The sequence below is a fragment of the Mus pahari genome, chromosome 8 (genome assembly GCF_900095145.1).
Source record: "Mus pahari chromosome 8, PAHARI_EIJ_v1.1, whole genome shotgun sequence".
Lineage (NCBI taxonomy): Eukaryota > Metazoa > Chordata > Mammalia > Rodentia > Muridae > Mus > Mus pahari.
In genome coordinates this window covers 50,254,149-50,277,841 of record NC_034597.1, presented here as the reverse complement: position 1 = coordinate 50,277,841, position 23,693 = coordinate 50,254,149, and the positions used below count along the sequence as shown (strand labels likewise).

Sequence of the window (23,693 nt, the reverse complement as noted above, 5' to 3'; positions counted from 1 at the left end):
CAGTACATTTACAACAACCATCAAGCTTATAATTTTTAATTGTAATTTCTCACCATAATATAGTCATAGTTGTAAGTGCTAAGGACATGTCTGTTCCTACAGAAATACCACTGATTATGAGATTATTATTACAGTACTTGAATTCTTACTTGCTACTTGTCAACTTTACCCAACCTATTTTTGCTATTATTTATGGTAATCAGAACATTAGATTTTTTCTTTCTTTTTTATTAGATATTTTCTTCATTTACATTTCAAATGTCATCCCTAAAGCCCCCATACTTACCCCCAACCCTGCTCCCCAACCCACCCACTCCTACTTCCTGGCCCTGGCATTCCCCTGTACTGGGGCATATTATCTTCGCAAGACCAAGGGCCTCTCCTCCCACTGATGGCTGACTAGGCCATCCTGTGCTACATAAGCAACTAGAGACACAGCTCTGGGGGTACTGGTTAGTTCATATTGTTGTTCCTCCTATAGGGTTGCAGACCCCTTTAGCTCCTTGGTTACTTTCTCTAGCTCCTTCTTTAGGAGCCCTGGGAACACTAGATTTTTAATGGAGACACAAAAACAGGTTTCTATGCTACAGCAGTTAACAACTGCCAATAGATCTCAGTAAGGAGTGGAACCTGGTGATATCTCCCCATCTACTGTGCAAATTTAGGTTGACTTGGTCTTATGTGGGTACCCACAGCTGTTGTGAGTTTGAGTATGATGACCACATTATGTCCAGAAAACAGTATTTTACAATACCCTACCACAGCCTCCAGCTATTACTTTCTTCCCATTTCTTCTTTCATGACACTCCCTGCATCAATTTCCAGTGAATGACCCCACACACATGCACTTATGGGCAGTACTAATTGTATCTAGGTGGCTTATCAATAAGTGGGGTGAAGATGTGTTAGGAAGGATGTAGGGGACCTGCAGGAGGGAATGAAGATCGGAGAGGCTTAATGGCAGAAGAACCTCTTCCAAAACTAGCAGAATTTCTAAGACCCTGTCTTCACCCCATGCCTTTGCTATGACAAGCAGTACGCACACACCCCCAGTTTGGCTTCTATATTCTACACTGGCTTCTTCCTTCCCTGTAACACATTCTAAGTTCACATGCCTGATGATATCCAGACAACAAGAGTGAAACCTACTGTTCGTATATTTGAAGAAAATGTGCTATGACTATGAAAACCTAGATGAAATATGTATTTTATAGGTTCAAGAAAAATAACCTATACTTTACCAAGGGACATTCACAGAAATATCTAGTTTAATAATGCATCATTATCCAAAGTAAAACATGCTAACAACTGAAACAAAGTAAGAATCTAGGCTTCAGAAATGAGCAAAATTTGTCTAACTTTAATAATCATTCCTCTGGTACTTCTGAAATATTCCTTTAGAATGCCACTGCCTTTTATCTCACATGGGGACCATGGTTCCCGTGAAGAAGCCATAGGTAAGGAGCCAGTGGGTTTGGATGTAGCTTCCTCTGGTACATCCCAGCCATGAAACCTTGCTTACCATCGGCTTTGTGGTCTTTTTTTCTCTAACTTGCTCCCACATGGTAGAACTAATTAACACCTCTGGGGAACTTTCAACAAGGAACAATGTGATGACCTAATTTATGCTTAAGAAATCACAGAAGTTCAGGGAAGTAAGACTGGACAGGTGGATCTCAAAGTTACTTAACAAAGACCAATGGTCCTAGACCAGCAAGAGACAAGACCTGAGCAAAGGCATGAGGTAGAGAGCAACAGTTCCACGAGATCAGAGGGAGAGTGAACAGGGTGACTAACCTTCCAGATAAGCAGGGGACATGAGGCTGAACACGTGACTCACTATAATCCTGGGAAAGATGCTTCCCTCCAACATTATTATAAACACTGAAGAACAAAATATACCCTAAGACAGGGGTCCTTAGAAGCTTACATATCACATTAGATTTGTAGTAATGGCAAAGAACATGACCTTGAACACTGTTTTCTCATCAAAAGGGTTTTTGAAATAAACAAGATGTAAAGCTCTTGAGTTCCATCTCCAGGCAAACATGGTAAAAGGAGGGGACTTCCATAGGTTGCCCTTTGACCTCTACATGTTCACCAAGGCATAGCCCACAAATAAACAAATAAATGCAATAAAAACATTTATTCAAAAGTTTTTGTTAGTTTATTTTTTCATTTGATGAGACAAGTTCTTCCTCTGTAGCACAGGCTAGCCTAGAAACGGCCAACCTGCTTTCAAGTCTTTGGTGCTGAGACTATGGACATTTACATACCCAGCCCAGCTAATGGTGATTCTGACTTCATGGCACAAATATTACTGGAGAAAGAATGTATTCACATGGGTTTTACTGTTTGGTTATTTTAGCTATATGGTGTAACAAGTAAAGCAGGAGATTTTACAATAGCTGAATAGTGGGAGTGCCCAATATATTCTTCAAGATAAATGAAATGGGTTTAGGGTAGAGCGCTTGCCTAGCATATGTGAAGCCATCGGTTCAATTCCTAATACCTCCTTGCACACACATGAACAAAATGTAACACACACACACACACACACACACATATATACTTGGAAAAGTACTGTGAAATGCTGTCTTCTGGGCAAGACATGACTGTGCACCAAAGAACTCACTGCAGTTATGGTTACCTGTACAGGATAACAAGGTCAGTCAATAGTCCAGCAGCACTAACTCAGTGGGTTACCCCCAACCCCCAACCCCAAAAGCAACACAAGGGTAGGAGGAGCTGGAGGGGTCTAGAAGAGTGGTAGAGTAAGGATCAACACATTGTTCGTATATGTATGAAAATGTCACACACCATAGACATGAATGAAGCTCAGGGATACTATGCTAAGTGAAATTGGCCACCAACTGTTGGATGTTACTTGATTCTATGTACAGGCAGTACCTAGAGTGGTCAGTTTCAGTGCCAAGGAGAACCGACATTTAACAGATTTGGAGTTTCAGCTTTTTAGGATGAAAGAGATCTGTGAGACCAAACAATGTGACTGTACTTAGTGCTACTGAGCTGTGCACTCAACATGCTTATGGAAATAACCTTTGTATCATGAAGTTTATGGCAGTTTTAAAAAATAAATCGAAGAGCACACTTACCTCTCCATCAGCTGCTAAAGCCATTGAATGATGTGAACCACAAGCTACTTCAACCACCTGCTTGATCAAGAGATTAGTACAGACTTGGACAGGAGAAACGCCTTGGTTGGTGGTCCCATTCCCCAGTTGGCTGTATCCATTATGGCCCCAGGCATAGACGACTCCATCTAAACACACAAGCATTTGAAGCACTAGCTCAAACAAGAACTGGTAAACCCCTGCAACTCCCAGTGCGTCAGCATTTGTGCCCTCCTCTCTATAAGATGACCATTAGTCAGGAGTCAGGGAGCAAAGGGTTAGAGAAAGATCAGCAAGGGCAGAAGCAAATCTCTCATGACAAGACTTGGCACTCATACACAAGATCAACACTGTGGCCAAAGTCAATGTTTATGTAAAAAATAGGCATCTCTAGATTGGACTCTTGCAGTAGAATGGGAGGATCTAGAGTTCAAGGTCACTGTTGGCTAAACAATTCATTTGAGGCCAGCCTTGGCTACATGAGACAAAAACTTTTGAGAAACAGATAGATACTGTAATTAAAAAGCAAATCAGAAAAGGCATCAGCCAACATCTGCAAAGGGAGAAGTGGGCAGGGAGCCAATTCCAGTCCTAGATTTCCAAGGTGTGCCATAATTTATGAGAGACTCACAGCAAGAGCATACTGGGCTCTCCTGTTATCACCAGTTGGGACTGGGTTATGTGGTGCTCCAAAGACTGGGTGAAGACTGGGGGCACACATACACACAAACACATACACACACACCATGCACAAACACAGCTACAAGTAAAATTTATTTATACAGGGTTTTAGTAAGTTTAGTAATTTTATAGAACATATATAGGAAGGAAAATGTAAATGTAAGAAAAAGTCAGAAAAAAGAACAGGGCAGGAAAAAAGGAAGAAAGAAAGAAAGAAATTATCTATGGAAAGTTGTAAAAATATTTTCTAGAAATGAAGGCAGGTCCTATAGACTACTAATAAGCTAAAAACTATTCACTCCACAGCAGTCATGACTCTTAAAATACCTAGAATAAAGAAAAAAGATCTCTCTCTAATGTGGCAGACAGAATTAAGCTCTTTGTCTTCTTCTTTAATATATACATGTATATGAGTATACTGCAGCTATCTTCAGACACACCAGAAGAGGGCTGCCGGGAACCTGGATTCAGGTCCGAATGCCTCAACAGCAGGCACTGGACCAGCTGGCCTTGTTCACACCTTTTGCTTTTGTTTTGAGAAAGTATCATGTACCTGAGAGTGGCCCAAACTCAATATATAGCAGAAGGTGGCCTTGAATTTCTAGTTCTGGTACCTCCACCTCCAAGGTGCTGGGATTATAGGCATGTACCACCACCTCTGGTTTTAAGTGGTGCTGGAGACAGAATCCAAGGCTTTATGCATGCTAGATAAGTACTCTATCAACAACAGAGCTACACCACCAGCCTCCACTTGTTTAAAGTGTTAAATTGTTTTTAAAATTACTGGGGAGATGTCTCATTGGGTAAAGTACTTGCCATGCAAAAGATGAGGCGCTGCAGAGGGATCCTCAGAATGGTGTAAAAATGGGCAAGATAGTACATGTCTGTAACCCGAGGAGAATCCCAAGAAGCTTGGGGTGTACCCTACATAGCTTTAAACAATAAAGAAGTCTCATCTTAAACAAGGTGACTGGCAATAACCAGTGGGTCATATGCACTGTGACACTCCCCCCCACACCAACACATACCTTTCCACACCCCTACCTGTACTCAAACATGAACATACATGAATATACACACCCCCCACACACACACCACACACTCAAGAGTTTTAAAAATTATTTGAATGGTTAACAAATATAATATGGTACAGTAATCAATTATACATATGGTATTCAATGTATAGTATGCTTAATAATTGCATAAAATATACTATAAAGATCAGAAATTAAACAAAAATTTTCTTATTATTTGTATACTAAATTTTACACTCAAGATGTTTTAAAAAAACTGTTTAGAGACAATATAATTCCAAAAGGACCATGACAGTTTTCAAAGATCACAACTTTGAAGAAGTCAGTAATTTGAAAATGTGTCTTTTAATGTATTTGCGATATTAAAAGTGTTTTTCAGTATTTAGGATCAGGTATCAAGAACTGTTTAGAAATTTTCAAACCCTTAGACCACAATGAGTAACAGTGAACCAGCGGGTAGAGCAGCAGCTAAAAGGGCCAGAGTGGTGGCAATCAAATGCCTTCTGAGAGTAGTTCTGACAGAGCTGCCTTACTATGCTCAAACCCAGTCAGACTCCTGTATGAAGATCTCAGCCATGAGAAAGACAGAGAACGTAGAGTGGCCGCAGACTTGAGGTACTAGAAGTTAGACACCAAGGTAGACACAGAAGCTGACATAGCACCAATGGAAACTGGGGTTCCCTAGCACATACAAAAGCAGAGATACAATCTGTCTCCCAAAGGCTACTCCACAGGACCATCTAACAAAACCGGAGCACCTCTGTACATGATAAAAGGCCCAAAACTCACAGGGAAGAAGTTACGCATGACAAACTTTCAGAGTGCTACCTGCCCACTGTACTGACAATTACCAAAGGAGAATATCTATGCTTCTTTGGTAACCTTGGTGAGACACACGGACAAGAATCTGTCCACTTCTCCTATGCCTTCAATATGGCAACCATATGGACGTTCTTCAGAATAAACTAAGATATCTTGATTCAAGATTCAGCAACTACACAAAGGAGAAAATCCAAATTCTGTGTGTTTATAAACATATACCAAAGAAGGCTGGAGAAATGGCTAAGAGTATATATACTACTTTTCTAGAGGACCCAAGTTCAATTCCCAGCACCCACATCAGATGGCTCACAACCACCTATTATTCCAGCTCCATGAGGCTCTAACACCTCTGGCCTCTGCAGGCCCTGTACTAATGTGTACACATACCACCGCTGCACATACATGTATTTCAAATAATTGCAAGCTGGTACAACCATTCTGTAAATCAGTTTGGTGGTTCCTCAGAAAATTGGACATACTACTACCTGAGGACACAGCAATACCTCTCCTGGGCATATACCCAGAAGATCTTCCAACTGGTAATAAGGACACATGCTCCACTATGTTCATAGCAGCCATATTTATAATAGCCAGAAGCTGGAAAGAACTCAGATGTCCCTCAACAGAGGAATGGATACAGAAAAATGTACATTTACACAGTGGAGTACTACTCAGCTATTAAAAACAATGAATTTATGAAATTCATAGGCAAATGGATGGATCTGGAGTGTATCATTCTGAGTGAGGTAACCCAATCACAAAAGAACACACATGATATGCACTCACCGATGAGTAGATATTAGCCCAGAAGCTCAGAATACCCAAGATACAATTCACAAGCCACATGAAACTCAAGAAGAAGGAAGACCAAAGTGTGGATACTTCAATCCTTCTTAGAAGAGGGAACAAAAACATCTATGGAAGGAGTTACAGAGTCAAAGTGTGGAGCAGAGACTGAAGAAATGACCATCCAGAGACTGCCCCACCTGGGGATCTATCCCATAAATAACCACCAAACCCAGACACTACTGTGGATGCCAACAAGAGCTTGCTGACAGAAGCCTGATATAGCTGTCTCCTGAGAGGCTCTGCCAGTGCCTGACAAATACAGAAGGGGATGCTCACAGCCATCCATGGGACTGAGTACAGGGTCCCCAATGAAGGAGCTAGAGAAAGTATCCAAGGAGCTGAAGGGGTTTGCAGCTCCATAGGGGAACAACATTATGAACTAACCAGTACCCCCAGAGCTCCCTGGGACTAAACCACCAACCAAAGAGCACACATGATGGGACCCATGGCTCCAGCTGCATATGCAGCAGAGGATGGCCTAGTCGGACAACAATGGGAGAAGAGGCCCTTGGCCCTGTGAAGGCTCTATACACCAGTGTAGGGGAAGGCCAGGGCCAGGAAGTGGGAGTGGGTGGGTTGGTGAGCAGGGGTATGGGGGAGGGAATAGGGGGAGGGGATTTTTGGAGGGGAAACCAGGAAAGGGGATAACATTTGAAATGTAAATAAAGAAAATATCCAATAAAGTAAAATAAAAAATAAATTTAAACATGTATTTGTATATATTTACATATATTTATATTATATATCATATATTCAATATATATTCAATTTATTTTAAATAAAATATGTTTACATATTTTATAAACTAATATATTTAACATATAAGCTTATGTATTATATATAACACTTATATATATTTACAAAAATACAATTTATACATAAATTATATATATGTGTATGTATGCATGTCAGTGTGTGTATAAAAGAAAGCCTTTCGAAGTTACCTTGTGTTCACAGAACCACTGAAAAATCAGGCTAGAGGAACCAAATCCTTTGCCCTGTCCAGCATTCTGCAATTTACATTGAAAGTCTAAGAACCTTGGAGAGTGTCCATGTACAAGACACATTGCTGCTACTCTAGAGACTGCCTCAAGTGTCTTAAATTTTCCTTCTTTGTAAGGGATCTATTATGACTGCCCTCCGAAAAAACCAACAAGCAGCCGAAAGAGTCAGATGTGGTTATTTGAATCCAACCAATGGACAGAAGCAGCTGACCCCTGTTGTTGAATTAGGGAAGGCTGAAAGAAGCTGAGGAGCAGGGCGATCCTGTCGGAGGACCAGCAGTCTTAATGAATCTGGACCCCTGAGATCTCTCAAACAGACAGCATACACCAGCTGATATGAGGCCCCAACACACATACTGTAGAGGAAGACGGAGGCTCCAGGGAGTTTAGAGGTCAGGTGGGGGTGGGGGCATCCATGTGGAAACAGGGTGGGGTGGGGAGGAGGTGTGGAACAGTCAGAGCGTAGATGAGGAGGGGCGGGTAATGGAATATGGAGTGTAAGAAATGAATTACAAATAAAATTAAATAAAAAAAAATTTGTTCCTTCTTTGTATACTTCCCAGAAATAAAGAACAATCCAAAGTTAGTTATTGGATTTGCTTTTCCCTTGGTTCAGAATCAACTGTCAATTACCCACAAACCAAAAAGTCAGTTTTCTGTCTTTACCTTCAGTGGTGAGGAGGACATGGGGGCCACTCCCGTAGCTAAGGCTTTTGATCTTTTTTCCACACAAAGCTTCTAGTTTCTTGGGCACCAGTGTGCTCTGGTTATCTCCAGTTCCTAGACAGTTACTATAGTTCAGTCCAAACACGAAGACCTGGAAAACAAACACCTTTGCTTACATCATCTGACTTACATATCACAGCTCCTTGCCCCTGCTCAGAAAATAAAGACATCTCTCATCTAGTTTGGCAGCCCAGGAGGCAAGAGGAGACTAATACAGATACTAAGAAATCTGCAGTGTCTGCTGATAACGCTCAGGCTTTGCAATGTTAGTCTGCACTGTAGAGCAGAGGGCACTAAACCATGAAACTGGAGACCGCATCAAAGTACTCTTCCTGAATTTCATATTCTCCTCATCTCAAACCTATTCTCAGCCATCAAACTACCAGGAGGCTTCATGTCCACTCCCCAATAGGCTCCCAGACTCAACCTGTGTCCGTCTTACCTCATCATTGTCAGTGACATAGATCGCCTCGTTGGCAGAGGTGCCAAAGACACATGCTTTCCTGATAGATCCAGTTTCCTGGGGCGAGAGCAGAGTGAAGATTGGCCACTTTCCTACATCCACCATGACTGTGGCTTTGGACAATTCCTATAAATAAGCTGACATCTCTGCTGCAAGAAGTGAAAAGTAATTCAAGAAAAAATTAGTAGCCACTAAGCTAAAGTTAACAAGAGTTTTTAAATTATTAATAAAAGCCACCAAAAGATAATTCCAGAAAAATCTACCTACCATTAGTGAAATGGATCACTCACAGTGTCATATACTTCCGTGAATTGCAAAACCAGGCCTTTTCCTGAAATGAGAGTACAACACACTAGAAACAGCTGTTCCTCTTGCTAAATACTAGCAGACTTACCTGTTATAAACATGCACATACTAGTATCCAACAGAAAAAGCTGGCTACCTATATGGATCTGGTCTTTCCTAGGGATACTTCGCTCAGGCATTCAGAAAAACATTACACTACTAAACCAGAACTCTGGAAGTAGGAGGCAGGTGGATATCTGAGTCTGAGATCCGCCTGCTCTATAGTGAGTTCCAATACATTTAGAGCTACATAACAGAGAGATCTTTTCTCAAACAGACTTCACAATCCTAACTTCTTCTGCCAGTTCTTGTCCACAGGTTGGGGGTGGGAGGAAAAGAGGATACTCAGAAACATCGTTTCCAACTCCACACTCACTGTGGCCAAACCCAGCACTGAAAAACGTGGTCCGTGCAGAAGGCCCTACCACACAGAGCCACTGCTTCATGACAGTAGTGTGGTACCCCAGAAAGCTGAGCGTAGGTGAAGCTGCAGGAGGAAGTGAATGAAACTGTCTACAGACACACAGATGTCACCTCACATTTACAAAGAGAAGGCTGGTTACTCCAATCTGGGCGTTGAGCTAATGACGGTGGACTCTAGGTCAGGCTTGGCTACCTTAAATGGTGCCCTACAGGAAGGAGATATGTACAAACACAAACTCTCAACAACTGTTCATGGAGTTTTATGCAAAGAATACTAGGGGAGGTTCCAATTTCTGTAATGCTGAAAGGAAGTGTGAGAATTCCAGGGGTCTGCTCAAATACAAAACCCTATCATGCTAGTGACTTTCCATTCTGGCTCTCAGCTCTGCAAAGAGAACAAAACTAGGCTTTCCTAGTGAGGACCCAAAGTGCTGACATTCCCACTAACTCCCCCTTTGCTCTTTAAAATCAGCCAGGAAAGGCAGTTCTTTCTGCACTCACCCATCTTACTTAACACACACGCTATGGGAATGCTATGGAGCTTCAGCTCACCACCCAGTGCCTCTCACTTCCTACCACCAGAGACCGCTCCCACCTGCACCAAGGGTCTCGTTAGCCCGAAACATCATCTCACACATTCCATGAGGAGTGAACACCATAAAACATCACTAGAGGAGTCTGTCTGTCACTGCAGCCAGGCGCCTCTAGTGATTCTTACACATTCTTAAGGATATGGGTAGGGCAAAAAACATACAATAAAATCGTTTCAAATGGTACAAAAAAATATTGGAAAGCTAATACTTGTGTGTGTGTAAGACAGAGAGAGAGAGAGAGAGAGAGAGAGAGAGAGCGCTGCAAGCAGATGTCTAGCACAAATGTGTTTTATAACAAAACACAAATGGAAGCTTTATCCACTTCTTTTTTTTTTCAAAAGATTTATTTATTTATTTATTATATGTGTGTACACTGTAGCTGTCTCCAGAAGAGGGCATCAGATTTTTGTTACAGATGGTCGTGAGCCACCATGTGGTTGCTGGGATTTGAACTCTGGACCTTCGGAAGAGCAGTCGGGTGCTCTTACCCACTGAGCCATCTCACCAGCCCTATCCACTTCTTTGTATTGGAAATTGCTCCTGCTTAGCACTAGGAGAGCTACAGCACCTCAATACTTCTAAGACAGCCCATTAGACTAATGTAACAGTGCCTCTTACTAGAGGCATTTAAGTAATTTACAGCTTTATTCTGGCACACTGAATACTTACTGCTTGCATATAATACTGAATAAATGTCTCATTTTATACATAAATTTCTAAAAATGAAATTGCCAGGTTCAGGTCTAATAACTATTTTACCATTGACAACTATTTCAAACTGTCCTTTATAACTCGCCACAAATGTAGAATTGCATCTGTTTAACCTCATTTATAAGTAGGGTCAGAGTACCTCAAAAGGCAGTGACAGAGAGGGGAGGAGAGAAGAGGAAGGAGGAAGCAAAAAGAAGAGAGGAGTGAGGAAGAAGAACTGTCCGCCAAATGCCAGGTCTGCATCTCTTACAGAATGGATGGGGCAGAAGCCATGTGTGATGTAAATGCTGTGAAGCAGGTTGCTGTTTCAAGAAAATTCAGAAGCATCTCTTCCTTTTAGAACATAAACCACAGAGAATTAGTCTTTATCATTCAAATTTTTACAGTATAGAATTCTTTGAAAACATAAGATTCAAGGCCAGCAAAATTGGCCAATGACTGGTCAAAACTGGTTATCTTTTGCCATGCCTGAAGACCTGAACTTAATTCACAAGACTCAAATGTTAGAAGGACAGAACCAACTTCTAGAAACTGTCCTATGCCATCCACACCATAGCATATTCACATCAACATACAATAGAGCGTCACAAAAATAAATAAAAATTTTAGAAGATTTAAATGTAAGATTCATAGGTTGGGGACTATAGCTCAGTTCATACAGTGTTTTCTTACCATGCACAAAGCCTTAGGCTCAGGCCCTGTCATACCTGCATAGGAGGTATTCTGTATACAGAAATGGAGGCAGAATCATTCAAAGTCATCCTTACCTATGCAATGATTTTGAGACTAGCCTGAGATGGATACCTGAGAGAGACAGACAGACAGATAGACAGGCAGAGGGGGGAGGTAAGAGGGGGAGAATGAGACACAAACACACACACATACACACACACACACACACACACACAGAGCAGGTATGCCAAGTGGAGTTAGAGATTGATTTAAAACACAAAGTTATACTACTATTCAAAACCATAAACTTTCAGTGGTACAATTACTCTGACAGTAACTCTGCCCTCAGGGCTTGGCAATTTCCTTCAAGATCAAGCTCACCTTCTAAATGAGGGTTAATTTTATGAGCTGAGTTTGAATGTGGCTAAATTACAGGAAGCTTTATTTTACAAGGCATTTATCTGAAGGCTGGTAATTTAAGAGTCAATCTAAGAGCCTGCTCAGAAGTCTCCACAGGTATGGCCAATCACATAAGAAAAAGTACCTTGGCATAGCAGCAGGGACACAATCTCTGAGTGAGGCTGATGCTTCAGGCCCACATTTACTTTCAGCCAGTCTGTGTGGTATGCTTTTATCTTTTCTGAGCCTTGATTTCTCAAAAATCTGTTCCAGCTCTAAAACTATGTAATACATGTTCAACACGTAAAGAAGATGCTGTGGGGGAGTCATGAGTACATGAAAGTCAGTGCTAACACTGGTCAGTCAGGAAGAAGACCTGGCTAACAGTATCACTGTTTATCATATAAAGAGCAATATTAGTTAGGCTGGTCTAAACAAGAAACACAGATTTGCTATCAGCAGGGTTATTGCGTATATAATCATGTAAATATATTAATTTGCTTACTTATTGAGGTACGTGGTTAAGTATACACACACACACACACACACACACACACACACACACACACGTGGAGGCCAGAGGTCAAGCTCAGGTGTTTTCCTCTGTCTTATTTCTGAGATTGTCTCTCACTAAACTTGAAATTCACTGACTGGCTAGACTGTCTGGGGCAAGCCTGCAGGATCTACCTGTTTCCACCTCTGAGCAACAGGATCAATGACCAACACAATCACATGCTGCTCTAGGAAATGCTTTCTCACCAACAGAAGTAACACATTCAGCCCGAACTATCAAATTTTTGTTATGTGTTTGTTTTTGAGGAGATAATAAACACAGGTAAGAACAGAGAAATGTCCAGCAGCCGTAGAAGTTAGAACACCTTTCACCCACTCAGTTCTTGGCCACGAAGACCTGACCGTGCCTCTTTGCCCATTAGCATTGCAGATCAATAACCCGCTCTCCAGTATGGCTCTTTCTAGCTATTGTGCTCTCTCTCCGTGAGCCTGTGGCACACAGAGGAAAGATTATTTTATACTCTCAAAGGTAAATTCAGGGAATATAAATGCAGGCCTTCCAAATTTAGAACTGATGGCTGAAGGAGCCATGAGTGAATCTTCTGAGGCTTCTTAAGAGTCTGTTTATCTTACTTTCCCTAGGAATCAAGATTAAGGTGAGAGAGGGAAATTTTTATTTTTTGACCTGGCAAAAACCATTCTAAAATGTGCTTACAGAGTTTTTAAAAACAGGAAATCGAGATCAATAGTACAAGAAAGTTTGTTTTTGATTAAATGATTGTTTGAATATTATAAAGTATTAAGAATTTACAGCTGACCTGTAAGTTTATGTCTTTAATAGACCTCAGAGCTCCTCTCCCAGGCTAACCAGAATGTATCTGGAACAAAGGGAATGATGTCACCAACAGGATTTTCTCCCTCTGAATAGCTCTTCTGCTGACCTGAAAGGAAAAGAAAATAAAGCCAGACAGTACCAAAATTCTAACCAGTGTTTTGTGGCCTGGGGAGCAGGAAGGAGACTGTAGCATTCTCTAGCATGAAATAGCTAGGTGGTGAGAGCACGGGACGCCAGAGGCTGATTATCCCCAGCATCTGTTCTGCAGCCATGCTGGGACAGGTCGCCTTAGCTGTATCTGATGCTGCTGCTGCAGTGTGAGATACATAGAACTTCTAAATCTCAAATTGTGTTTAACTCGCCACTTGAAGATCCCTACAGCGATGTCTTTTATAAACTGGATGGGATCTGATTTTAGTCATTGGTTTAAGAAGTGGAGCTGCCTTACAGCTTAGTTCTTTTTGTAGTTCATGAGCTATTGATAAAGTCTAAGACGCCTCTCACACACACAAAACCAACACAAAATAATAATGTGAGCTAAATTAATAGTGTAGCTAACTAATTCCTCTGCAATCACCATAGATAACAATAATGCTTCGGACACTGTAAAGAGCAATGCAATCACGGCCTCTGCCTTCTGAAGGTCAAATGGTCTGACAGGCATTCTTATCCCAAGTGGAAACCTTAAATGCAAAAACCATACTGGACTAAGCAAAAGATGGGAGACAGCATGCAAGTACACAATCCATGTGACACAATCATGTGCTAAGTCACAAAATAATGACAATTATATGAAAACTACTCATCACAGAAAAGCTGTCATATGGAATTTGAGAGCTCAAACGCTCAGGGTTCTAGTAATAATAAAGTATAAGCATTTCCTTAAAAAAAAAAGCCATCATATTCTTTTCAGAGCAAGCATCTTTAACTTTCTTCCTTTTATGTCCGCCTTCTGAACACTGGGTTGATGGGAATGTGCTACCCTGTCCAGCTCTAAGAGCCCATTTGCACATAAAACACTTAAGGATATAGTCATCTTCTCTATTTTTCAGTTCACTGTATCGTATTCTAGGAAAACTTTCATATAAAGGGGTCCTAAGGCTTGGGGTGGAACTTTTTGAGTACAACTCTGCAACTATCATCAGCTGTGTTACAACAGAAGATGCAGACATCCCTTGGCTCACCACAGAGCCATCCCCCATACCTACTCTGGTGGGCTTCTGGGTACTGAGATGCTACCCTTCCTGATTAGCCCGGCAGTACAGTCTGCAGGTCCAGACAAGTCTCTAAGACGGACCTGCCTCAGATCTTTTAGACTAGGAACATACTTCAGAGCTTCTTCCCTCAGTCAGTGTCCAAAGGGCTACAAATACAGTACAGTTGCAAACATTTGCTCAGACACTAATTCTATCACTGTCCCAATTGCTACTACAACTTACAGAACAGGAAAAGATAGCATGCCCTGAGCCGGGCAGTGGTGGCGNAGGCAGAGGCAGGTGAATTTCTGAGTTCGAGGTCAGCCTGGTCTACAAGGTGAGTTCCAGGACAGCCAGAGCTATACAGAGAAACCCTGTCTCAACCCCCCCCCCCCAAAAAAAAAGATAGCATGCCCTGAACTGGGACAAGACTTAAGTCTATAAACACTGCATGCTGTCTTCATCAGACACAGCTAAAGCCACCTGTACAGAGGTCACTGAATATCAGCCTCACAGCTTCATTTGCAGACAGCATGACTACTTGCTGTCCTAGAATTTCCCAACCCTGACCTGTAGAATCCATCGTTTGTTTAAGATGAGAATGGAAGGTGCTATAGTTGTCCTTCCCTGAGAGTCAGAGATTATTTGACTTGAAATACAACCTACAGTAACGGCCCCAGGAGCATTTCTTCAGCCCTGTCACCCAAGGGGCTGCTTTTATTTCACTGTCTATAAGTTTCTGGCAATTTTACAACAGAGTGTCTGACAGTTCATTGTTATGTTAAGAGATGATACTGAAATCATGTGCTCTGGTTGAGAAATAAACCACCCAAGTGTCTATAGGATTAGTAGGAGAGAACAAATCCTGTGATGGGGACTAAGACAAAAGATACTTCTCTTTAATTCGAAAACCAAGGAGACAGAGGCAGGAGGATCTATGAGTTCAAGGCTAGAATGGTCTATATAGCCAGTTCTAGGCCAGCCAAGGCTACATAGTGAGACCTTGTCCTAAAAACAAACAAACAAACAAACAAACAAACAAACAAAACAAAAAAGGAAAGACAGAGCCCAGAAGTTAAACACCATTGTCTAGATTCTACAGTCTAGAGGTACATTCTGATCTCAGAATTCTCTCCCCCAGGAAAGAGGTCTTTCTTTCTGTTGTTTTTAAAGCTCTGGTCTGAAGTGGAACAGGAAGCTGCTCAGAGTACTCCTAGGAACGCTAACCTTTTGTGTGTCCATTTCTGAAGTGACAAACACATTAGAAATGACAGTTTGCTTAAGATTCCTTCTCCCATATGTGCTCATGGAAGATCTAACATCTTCTGAAAATCAAGGATTTAAACTATAAGCATGATGCTAACTTCATCAAAGGACAAACCACACAGGGAGAACAGGGCGCATTCATAAGTCAGATAGTATCACCAAGTGTTAAAACCAGTAGCATAACCTCATCGGTAATAACCGAAGACACAGAAGAAAGTAAGTTTTATATTTACTCACTTACACAGTCTGCGCTTTAATTCAGTATATTCCTCTGTGATATAAGATTTAAAAATGTGTCACCAAAGCTTACTACTAGTCAAGTTGACAAGAAGTTTGTGCTCAGGGTTCAATCTTGGGCCCCTATGTCGCCACAGTTTTTTCTCCTGTATCAAAAAGTTATTCCAGCTAACAGCTGGACACATGAAGTGTTCATGTTTGCAAACTACAGACTTTCCTAACATCTTCAGAGGTTTCAGAAAAGACCTTCCTGAATGAACTCCAGTACATGAGTATGATAAAGTGTATCTACTACTCCCAGAATACAACAGTGGCCTAGTTATTTGAACTGCTAGTCACTATCTAAATTCTAGAATCAAGCAGATTTTAGTAGCTTCAGTGCCCAAACTCTTGCTAGTGGCTTCTTCTTACAATCTGAAAACTTACTATGCGAACTCTGGAACTCCTCAAATGCCCAAAGTATATAGAACTCACACTCTAAAATACAAAATGTTTTCTCTAGGTGTAAAATTACAGATTATGTACATTCTTCTTTATATTTATTTATATTTTCTAAATTTTTCTTCATTCTTTGCTTGTAAATGTTTTGCTTGTTATTAAGACAGGATTTCTCTGTGTAGCCCTGATGGTCCTGGAACTCCCTCTGTAGACTTCTTATAAACCGTATACTGTGGCCTAAATATGCTTGAAAACTTTAAATTTTGTGTCCATATTGTGAGCCAAATACATAATAGAGTAATTAGCTGACATGTTAGGAAATCTATTCTAGTTAAAGTCCAGCAGTTTTTATCACATTTCTGGATACATACAAGGTAATGTACTGTCTTAAAATTTTTTAACTATAGATCCTAGTAAGAAAGAAAATGTATTTCAATGTCTTGTCTGGCCTGAAGGCCCAACCTTTGTTTCTTATGCTTCTTTTTAAGTACCAGCTACAGAAAGAGCAATTCAATTGTATGACTCTCGGATAAAGACCCCAGACTTCTCAGCTTCTGGAACACACAGGCACTCAATTTAAAAACCTTAGAACACAAAATTTAAGCTACAAGCTTCACAGCTTTGGTTTTCTGTCTATGTTCTGAGGTTCGTAGAACTTAACACTTCGGATCATAAGACTTAAAAATCACAGAAGAAACACTTCAAAGATTAACGCATCACTTCCTCTTCAATAGGCACAAAGAGGGGGGGAAAAAAAACCGCCCCGAAGTACTGGTATTCACACAATGGAGTAAAACCCAGGCCACAGATGAAGAGAACCTAAATACTGTTGTGATTTAAACTGAAGTCAGAATTTAAAAGACACTCTAAACTCTCGTAAGGGTCCAAGCATCATCATCCCATGCTTGCCCGCTTTTCTTGCTTTTGATGCTACGCCCGCTACAGCGCACGCCAGTCTCAGAAACTCCGATTTGTTTGCCCACCACGAGCTTTAATCCACGGGGCAGAGGCGAGGGAGACTATGAACGTTTTCTAAAAGCAAGATGTAGTGTCCCAGAAGACTGCAACCCTCCGCTTCTGCGCTCTGCAGCAGTCAGCCTCCCACCGCTAACCTGCGTGCTCGGCGGGGTTCCTCTCCCGCAGGGCGGGCGGGCGGGCAGCGCGGCTCCTCAGAGGCAGGCCGCGGGCAACGCCACTTACTCCGGCTCGACGCACTCCTGGGTGAAGCGCCCGCAAGACCGAATCCGCGGGTGCCGGCTGCGGGATGCGCGTCGCCGGGGAGTCGCGAACGCGCCGGGTGCGCACGGCTCTCGGGAGGGCGCGGACTCCGCAGCCAAGCCGCCAAGCAAGGCCTCGCCCGGCTCGCCGGCTCGCACCGCCGCCCTGCAGCGCTCTACCAGTCAGGCCGCCCGGCCAGGCCTTGACTCCCGGGCGCCGCCGCCGCTGCCGTCGCCAGCTCCTCCCCCTCAAACAACCCGGTGCGAGCGCAAGCGCCGGGGCCGCCGGTCACGTGGGCGGGCCGCGTCACGTGACACCGGAGCGCGGCGCGCGCCCTCAGTCTGCTCGGGTTTCCTCTCCGGTTCGGTCGTATGCCGGGCCGCCGGCGCAGCGCAGGGGCGCCGTGGTGGCTCCTGCGAGGGGATTGGAAGGCGAAGGCGTCCCGGGATGGCAGCAGAGCGTGGCCTTCCTCCCGCTCCGCCCATCCCAGGCCGCTGGGCTCAGGACACGTGTCTCTGCCCGGTCCGAGGAAGGCCTGGACACCTAGGGCAGGCGGGCAGAGGCCAGGCTGCTGAAAGCTCGCTCTCTGCCCCAGAACTTTTCTCGTGCTGAGAGGGGACAACTGAGGTCCGGAAGGGAGCGGCTGCTTTGTGCTTTGTGCATCTATCAGAAGAAAGCTTATCAGTTGTAAAGTCCCCTACCGCCCTAGGCTCTCCCATTTGGCACTAGGGACCAAAGTCTATACTTCTTGGCACCCCAACATTCAAGCTATCTTGTTCAGACGCACCTTTCCCCTTTCAGGTCCCAGTGGTAAATACAAATCCTTTGTTTTCTGTTTACCACTAAGCAGATGCGGTCCTACAAAAACCTTATTGTCAGCAGATAGTAACTACAACATGCTTTCCCCCTATAGAGAATTCTTGTTTCTCTTTAATACTTTCGGTGGATTACATATATATCTTAAATTGCTGTAGGCCTCTCAGGATTTGTTCATTCTTTTGCCTTGATCTCAAATGTTCAGAATCACCATCTCCTTTCTTGAAGAAAAACAGGAGGAAGAGGTTAAAAAACAGGCTTTACTTAGAAATTATTGAAATATAGGAATTGAGCCCTATTTTATACCCTAATGTTTCTTTCCCTATTGTACTAGTCCCTGAGTTAAATCTGTTTTTACCAGTTGAATGACTCTGGCTCTGATTTTTTTCTAACAATTCCCAAAATATTCATCAGTCTCCTCTCTTTCAAAATTGAGGTCAGACACCATCTATTCTTCTTGCAGACTCAACATCTTCAGTTGTTGTAAAAGTTCATTGAGACAGCCTCAGCTGCAACTACTCCTCTAGTTTCCATAATACTACATACTCAAAACAGGAATTCCACAATGCAGGGAAATGTATTACTCTATTGTCACCCGATCTCACACATTATGAACTCTTCATAACAGGGCTATATGGTCTTACTACAATAACTGACAATAGTGACTAGACTGTCACTGTCAGCCAATGGAATAGCACCACCAAAAGAATGGAAAGTTGGTAGACTTGAGGGAGGATAGAAATGAAAAATATGGGAACATAGGGTAGAAAGGAGTCCCTTACCTCAGAGTCTCTCTGAAGCCTTTTGCAGCTGCAAATAGAGTACAATTAATATTTGTGCTGAAGGTTGCCTACAGAGAGACAGTATTCCTTTTCTATAGAAATATTTTCTAGTAAGAATGTTAGAATACCAATGAACTATAAGGTCTGAGTGTCTGACCACAGAACACCACTTTACTTCTTTCCCAGATGTTTTGTAGGATCCTTAAATGAGAATCTTCCTGTGTGTCTCTGTCTGGTCTCTCTTTTGTCTCTCTCTCTGTCTCTCTGGTGAGACAGACTGTGAGTGAGTGTGTATGTGTGTCTGTGTGTGAGAGACAGAGACAGAGACAGAGATGGAGGGAGTGACAGAGCCAGAGCACATGCAAATGTAGATGCAGGCAGTCTCTCTCTCTCTCTCTCTCTCTCTCTCTCTCTCTCTCTCTCTCTCTGTGTGTGTGTGTGTGTGTGTGTGTGTGTGTGTGTGTGTACAAGCAAATGTAAATGCAGGCAGACTGTGTATGTACAAGCAAATGTAGATGCAGGCAGACTTCATTCGCAGTGAAATATTAACTTCTGTAAACATTGAAAACATCCACCTTCCCCTCACATCCTTGTGATCTAGATTTTCTTTTTACCTATCAGCTGTAATTCTATCCAGTTTGCCTTGGTCTTCACTGTAGCCCCATTTAATCTTAGGAGCCCTTGGAGTGGCAACTTCAGAAGCCACTAACATCCATTATATACGACTATAACTAATTCAAAATATGGTGGGGATTAAAAAAAAAAGGGGGGGAGCATTATGATTAACATGAAAGAAGCCAGTTAGCAAAAGGCCTGGAAATCCCTCCCAGAAGCTGCATGAAACAAAATGGAGTGTGCTGGGGAAAAGCCTCTGGGATAGCCTTCTCAGTGTGGGGAGGGCGAAGCTGTTTACATAACCTCCAAGGGTCAGGAAGCCAAGAACTGAGGGCATTAGAGGACGGGCCCTGGTCCCACATCTCTAGACTCCTCCCTTTCCGAGGAGAGCCTTTCTCCTCTTTTATAGAACCTCTGTTTCCATCATGTTTCTTCATCCCGTGTTATTTTGTTCTAGGAAACAATAACGTGGGATATGGGCAGGTGCCCCCAGACTCAGAGCCCCATCTGACAAAGATAATAACACGTTCTCTCTTGAGAAGCAGACAGCCATGTGCTTGGCAGGACACTGCCCTCCGTTCAAGCACTTCTTTATTGACCTTATGCTTAAATCTGTGTTATTGAAGTTTTAAAGAATTTCATGCATAGGTATTGTATCTACATTCCTTGTGCCCCTTCTCTTTCTGCCCTCTAGCTCCTCCCATGTTTCCCAGATTGCCTCTCGAATTATTGAATCTCTTCCCTCCCTCCCAACTCCCATCTTTGTATGAGCACATGCAAATGTGCAGGCAGGTAGATAGATATCTTCGTACAACTGTGAAGGTCGGAGGACGGCTTGTCATAATCAGTTTTTCCCTTTCACTATGTGGATACTGGGTACCAACCTCAGGCCATCAGACTTGACAGTGGGACCCTTTACCTGCTGAACATTTCAATGGTCTGTGAATCAGCTTTACCATCAGCTATCCTTACACTGGCACAACAGATTCAGGAGCAGAGATGGCATAGCTATGAAGAGGATAGCCACACATGGACCTACTTCATGATCTCACTCACCGATGTTAATCTAACAACTGCAAACTACCACCAGCAGAAACCATTGCCAAGATTCAACGTAATATAAAGTGGGCAGATAACACTTGAAAATTGCAACCAGTCAGTTGGTGATAAATTGATCATATTGGGCTCTTTACACTCAGGAGAGGGAAGCCATTTATTTTAGTAGGATAAGTGAGTATATTTTTTATATTTGTTACTTCAGGATTTCAGCCAATATCACTATATTTAATTTTTAATTTTATTATTGTTGTGTATGTACACACACACACACACACACACACACACACACACACACACACCAGTCTGTGTTTAGAGGTCCGAGGAAAACTTTGAGGAGCTAGCCCTCTTTCAACTAAGGGATCCAGGGGTTGCGTTCACATCATTAGGCTTGAACAATGCCATCAATTTATATTCTATTTGATTCACCAATTTGATTCCACCTATCATTGCATCAGAACAAAGAACCTACTTAACAGCAAATGAGACAGCCTTGCTCACATGTCTACAGAAACTAATGGACTGGTCACATGGTACACTACCTGGAATCTACTGACCTCATTAGCAACAAAGCAGTCATCTGACAGCATGACAGAAGAGCCAGCTTGTAATGATCACCTGAGTTGGGTGACAGAGGTGGTCTAAACAATGACCATTGTATGGGGCTGCACCTCCCCCCCAAGGAGCATAATAAGCAATGAGAGCACAAAAGCATGGAAGTGGTAATACCCCTACTTTTAACCAACCCCCATGCCCACTTGTGCACTTTAATTGCATCTATAAGCCACTGGTTCAAGGGTCTTCATACCCAGTGGGAGATCATTTCAAAAGGGAATGCAGCAAGGGTCCTCATTAAAATTGAAGCTATACCACTATCCAGACACTTTGAGTCCCTCATGGTATGGAACAATTCCAGAGCCTGCCAGTCAATCAACACAGAAACTGGGAGACTGAGGATGATTATAGGAAAGGCAGAAAGAAGATGCAAGAGACAGATATGGGAGGGATGCTGGTCAATACCATGCCAGCAACGAGTGTATTTTCTCTGTGTCTTATAAAAACAAGCAACTGGAAGTATGACCAATTCCAGGAAGTTTAATGATGACCACAAATGCTTACATGGTGCATTTATGTTACATAGTATCTATGTTTGATTAAGCCCATTTCTTTCAGGCTTGGATAGTCTTTCAAGGACATATGTGTAAGTAGAGGAACTTAGCAGGCTATAACACGTGTCTTAACTAAAAACAAAAACAGATGTCAGCAGACTCATTTATGATTGATCACGAGCAAGTAGTCAGCCAAAGTTAACTCTGGATGTGCTCCCCACATGTCCCCCTTTATTTCTATACAAGCCAAAGCTATCTCAGCTATTGGCAGAGAAAGACTGTGCCTGTCTTAGACATCCTCCTCAAGAGGTGTGGACCTTACCTATCATTGGTACATGAATGCTAGCATTCATGCCCTGTCTTAGGTTGATCCACCTCTGAGAGACTTACCCATCTTTTTTGTCTATAAGAGGCACACATTTTATCAGTCATAGAGCTGAAAGTTGTGCCTCTCTTAGGTTGCCATCTTGAAAACATAGCTCTTACCCATCATTGGCACTAGAATAATCTTGTATTCATGGCCTGTCTTAGGTTAAGAAGGTTTTCAAAATGACCTTACCCATCATACTTCTGCTAGGGAAGACATTGCAGCTTGAATTTATGTAACTGTGCTTTGACATCTGTAAGAGCTCTGATGATTCCTCTCAAAAGAACGGGTAATAGACATGCCATAAAAAGGATCATAAAGTCAAGTTCTGCTACACCCAATAAGAGAGATGTAAACAAGCGACATTTAGGAAAAATGGCCTGTAAATTTTTAGAATATCATTTGCAATTCTGGAAGAATCAAAAGACAAAGACAATGCATTTTGTAATCTTACAGCTTCCTTAGGCAGGGCTAATACATCTAAAGGAGTATTAGTATTGTGTCATATACCTTGAAGGTGCCTTTTTACTCTGTTCCAATTATGCTGACTCTCATTATACATTTTGAAGTCATATAAATCCATGCATATCGAGCATGACATTCCAAATAGCTTTTGAATTTCATTACTTGTACCTCATCTCCTATGATCTGTACTTTATCATTCAATGCATTGATTCTTTGTTCTAACTGCCTATCCAAATCTTCTTGTATGCTAAGTGCATTGGTTACATTTTCTGCAAGATGGTTAACTAGCTGTCCATACCTCTTGTGCTAAACCCAATGCAGAAGTAGTAGCACTGGCTATAAGTGTTATGAGAACAACAACAGTGACAGTGATCAGCCCAACCATACATTTGCTCCTCACCAGAGCATGATCTAATTCTTCCAATATTTGTAAGCCCTTTTTATTTTTATATTATTATTATTATTATTATTATTATTATTTTGGTTTTTCGAGACAGGGTTTCTCTGTATAGCCCTGGCTGTCTTGGAACTCACTCTGTAGACCAGGCTGGCCTCGAACTCAGAAATCTGCCTACCTCAGCCTCCCAAGTGCTGGGATTAAAGTCGTGCACCACCACACCCAGTGTAAGCTCTTTTTAGAATACTGGGGTTCAGGTAAATTTACAGGAATCACAATATACGTTGGTTATGTACTACTATTATAGACTGACCATCATCCAGTGCAAAATTACAATTGGACAAAAGACAATTAAAACAAGAAACATTGAACTCAGAGCCTAGAACAAAGGTAACATTCCCAATTAGTAAAAGATTAGGTGGGGCAAAGCAAGATGTCTCATTTACCTTAACTCCAGAACCTGTTCCATTTTTATCCACAGCAAACATAACATCATACAAAACAGTTGCCAATCTGAAAATGTCCAG

The 23,693-nt window shown here is 42.2% G+C and overlaps 1 protein-coding gene across 2 annotated transcripts in view; it reads right to left on the bottom strand.

The window, feature by feature from the left end:
* Rcbtb1 (RCC1 and BTB domain containing protein 1) overlaps positions 1-17,812 on the bottom strand; it is a 35,644-nt gene extending 17,832 nt beyond the window's left edge. Inside the window, exons 1-6 of one of the 2 annotated variants that reach the window (XM_029541581.1) lie at positions 17,454-17,730; positions 13,188-13,310; positions 8,981-9,044; positions 8,693-8,862; positions 8,191-8,341; positions 3,117-3,283 (exon numbers count right to left, since the gene is read on the bottom strand). In XM_029541581.1, the coding sequence (XP_029397441.1) occupies positions 3,117-3,283; positions 8,191-8,341; positions 8,693-8,818 (444 nt within the window). In that variant the 5' untranslated portion in view covers positions 8,819-8,862; positions 8,981-9,044; positions 13,188-13,310; positions 17,454-17,730. Of the gene's footprint in view, positions 1-3,116; positions 3,284-8,190; positions 8,342-8,692; positions 8,863-8,980; positions 9,045-13,187; positions 13,311-17,453 lie in introns of both variants that reach the window. The other variant, XM_029541582.1, reaches the window with a different exon arrangement.
* Between the last annotated feature and the right edge of the window lie 5,881 nt (positions 17,813-23,693).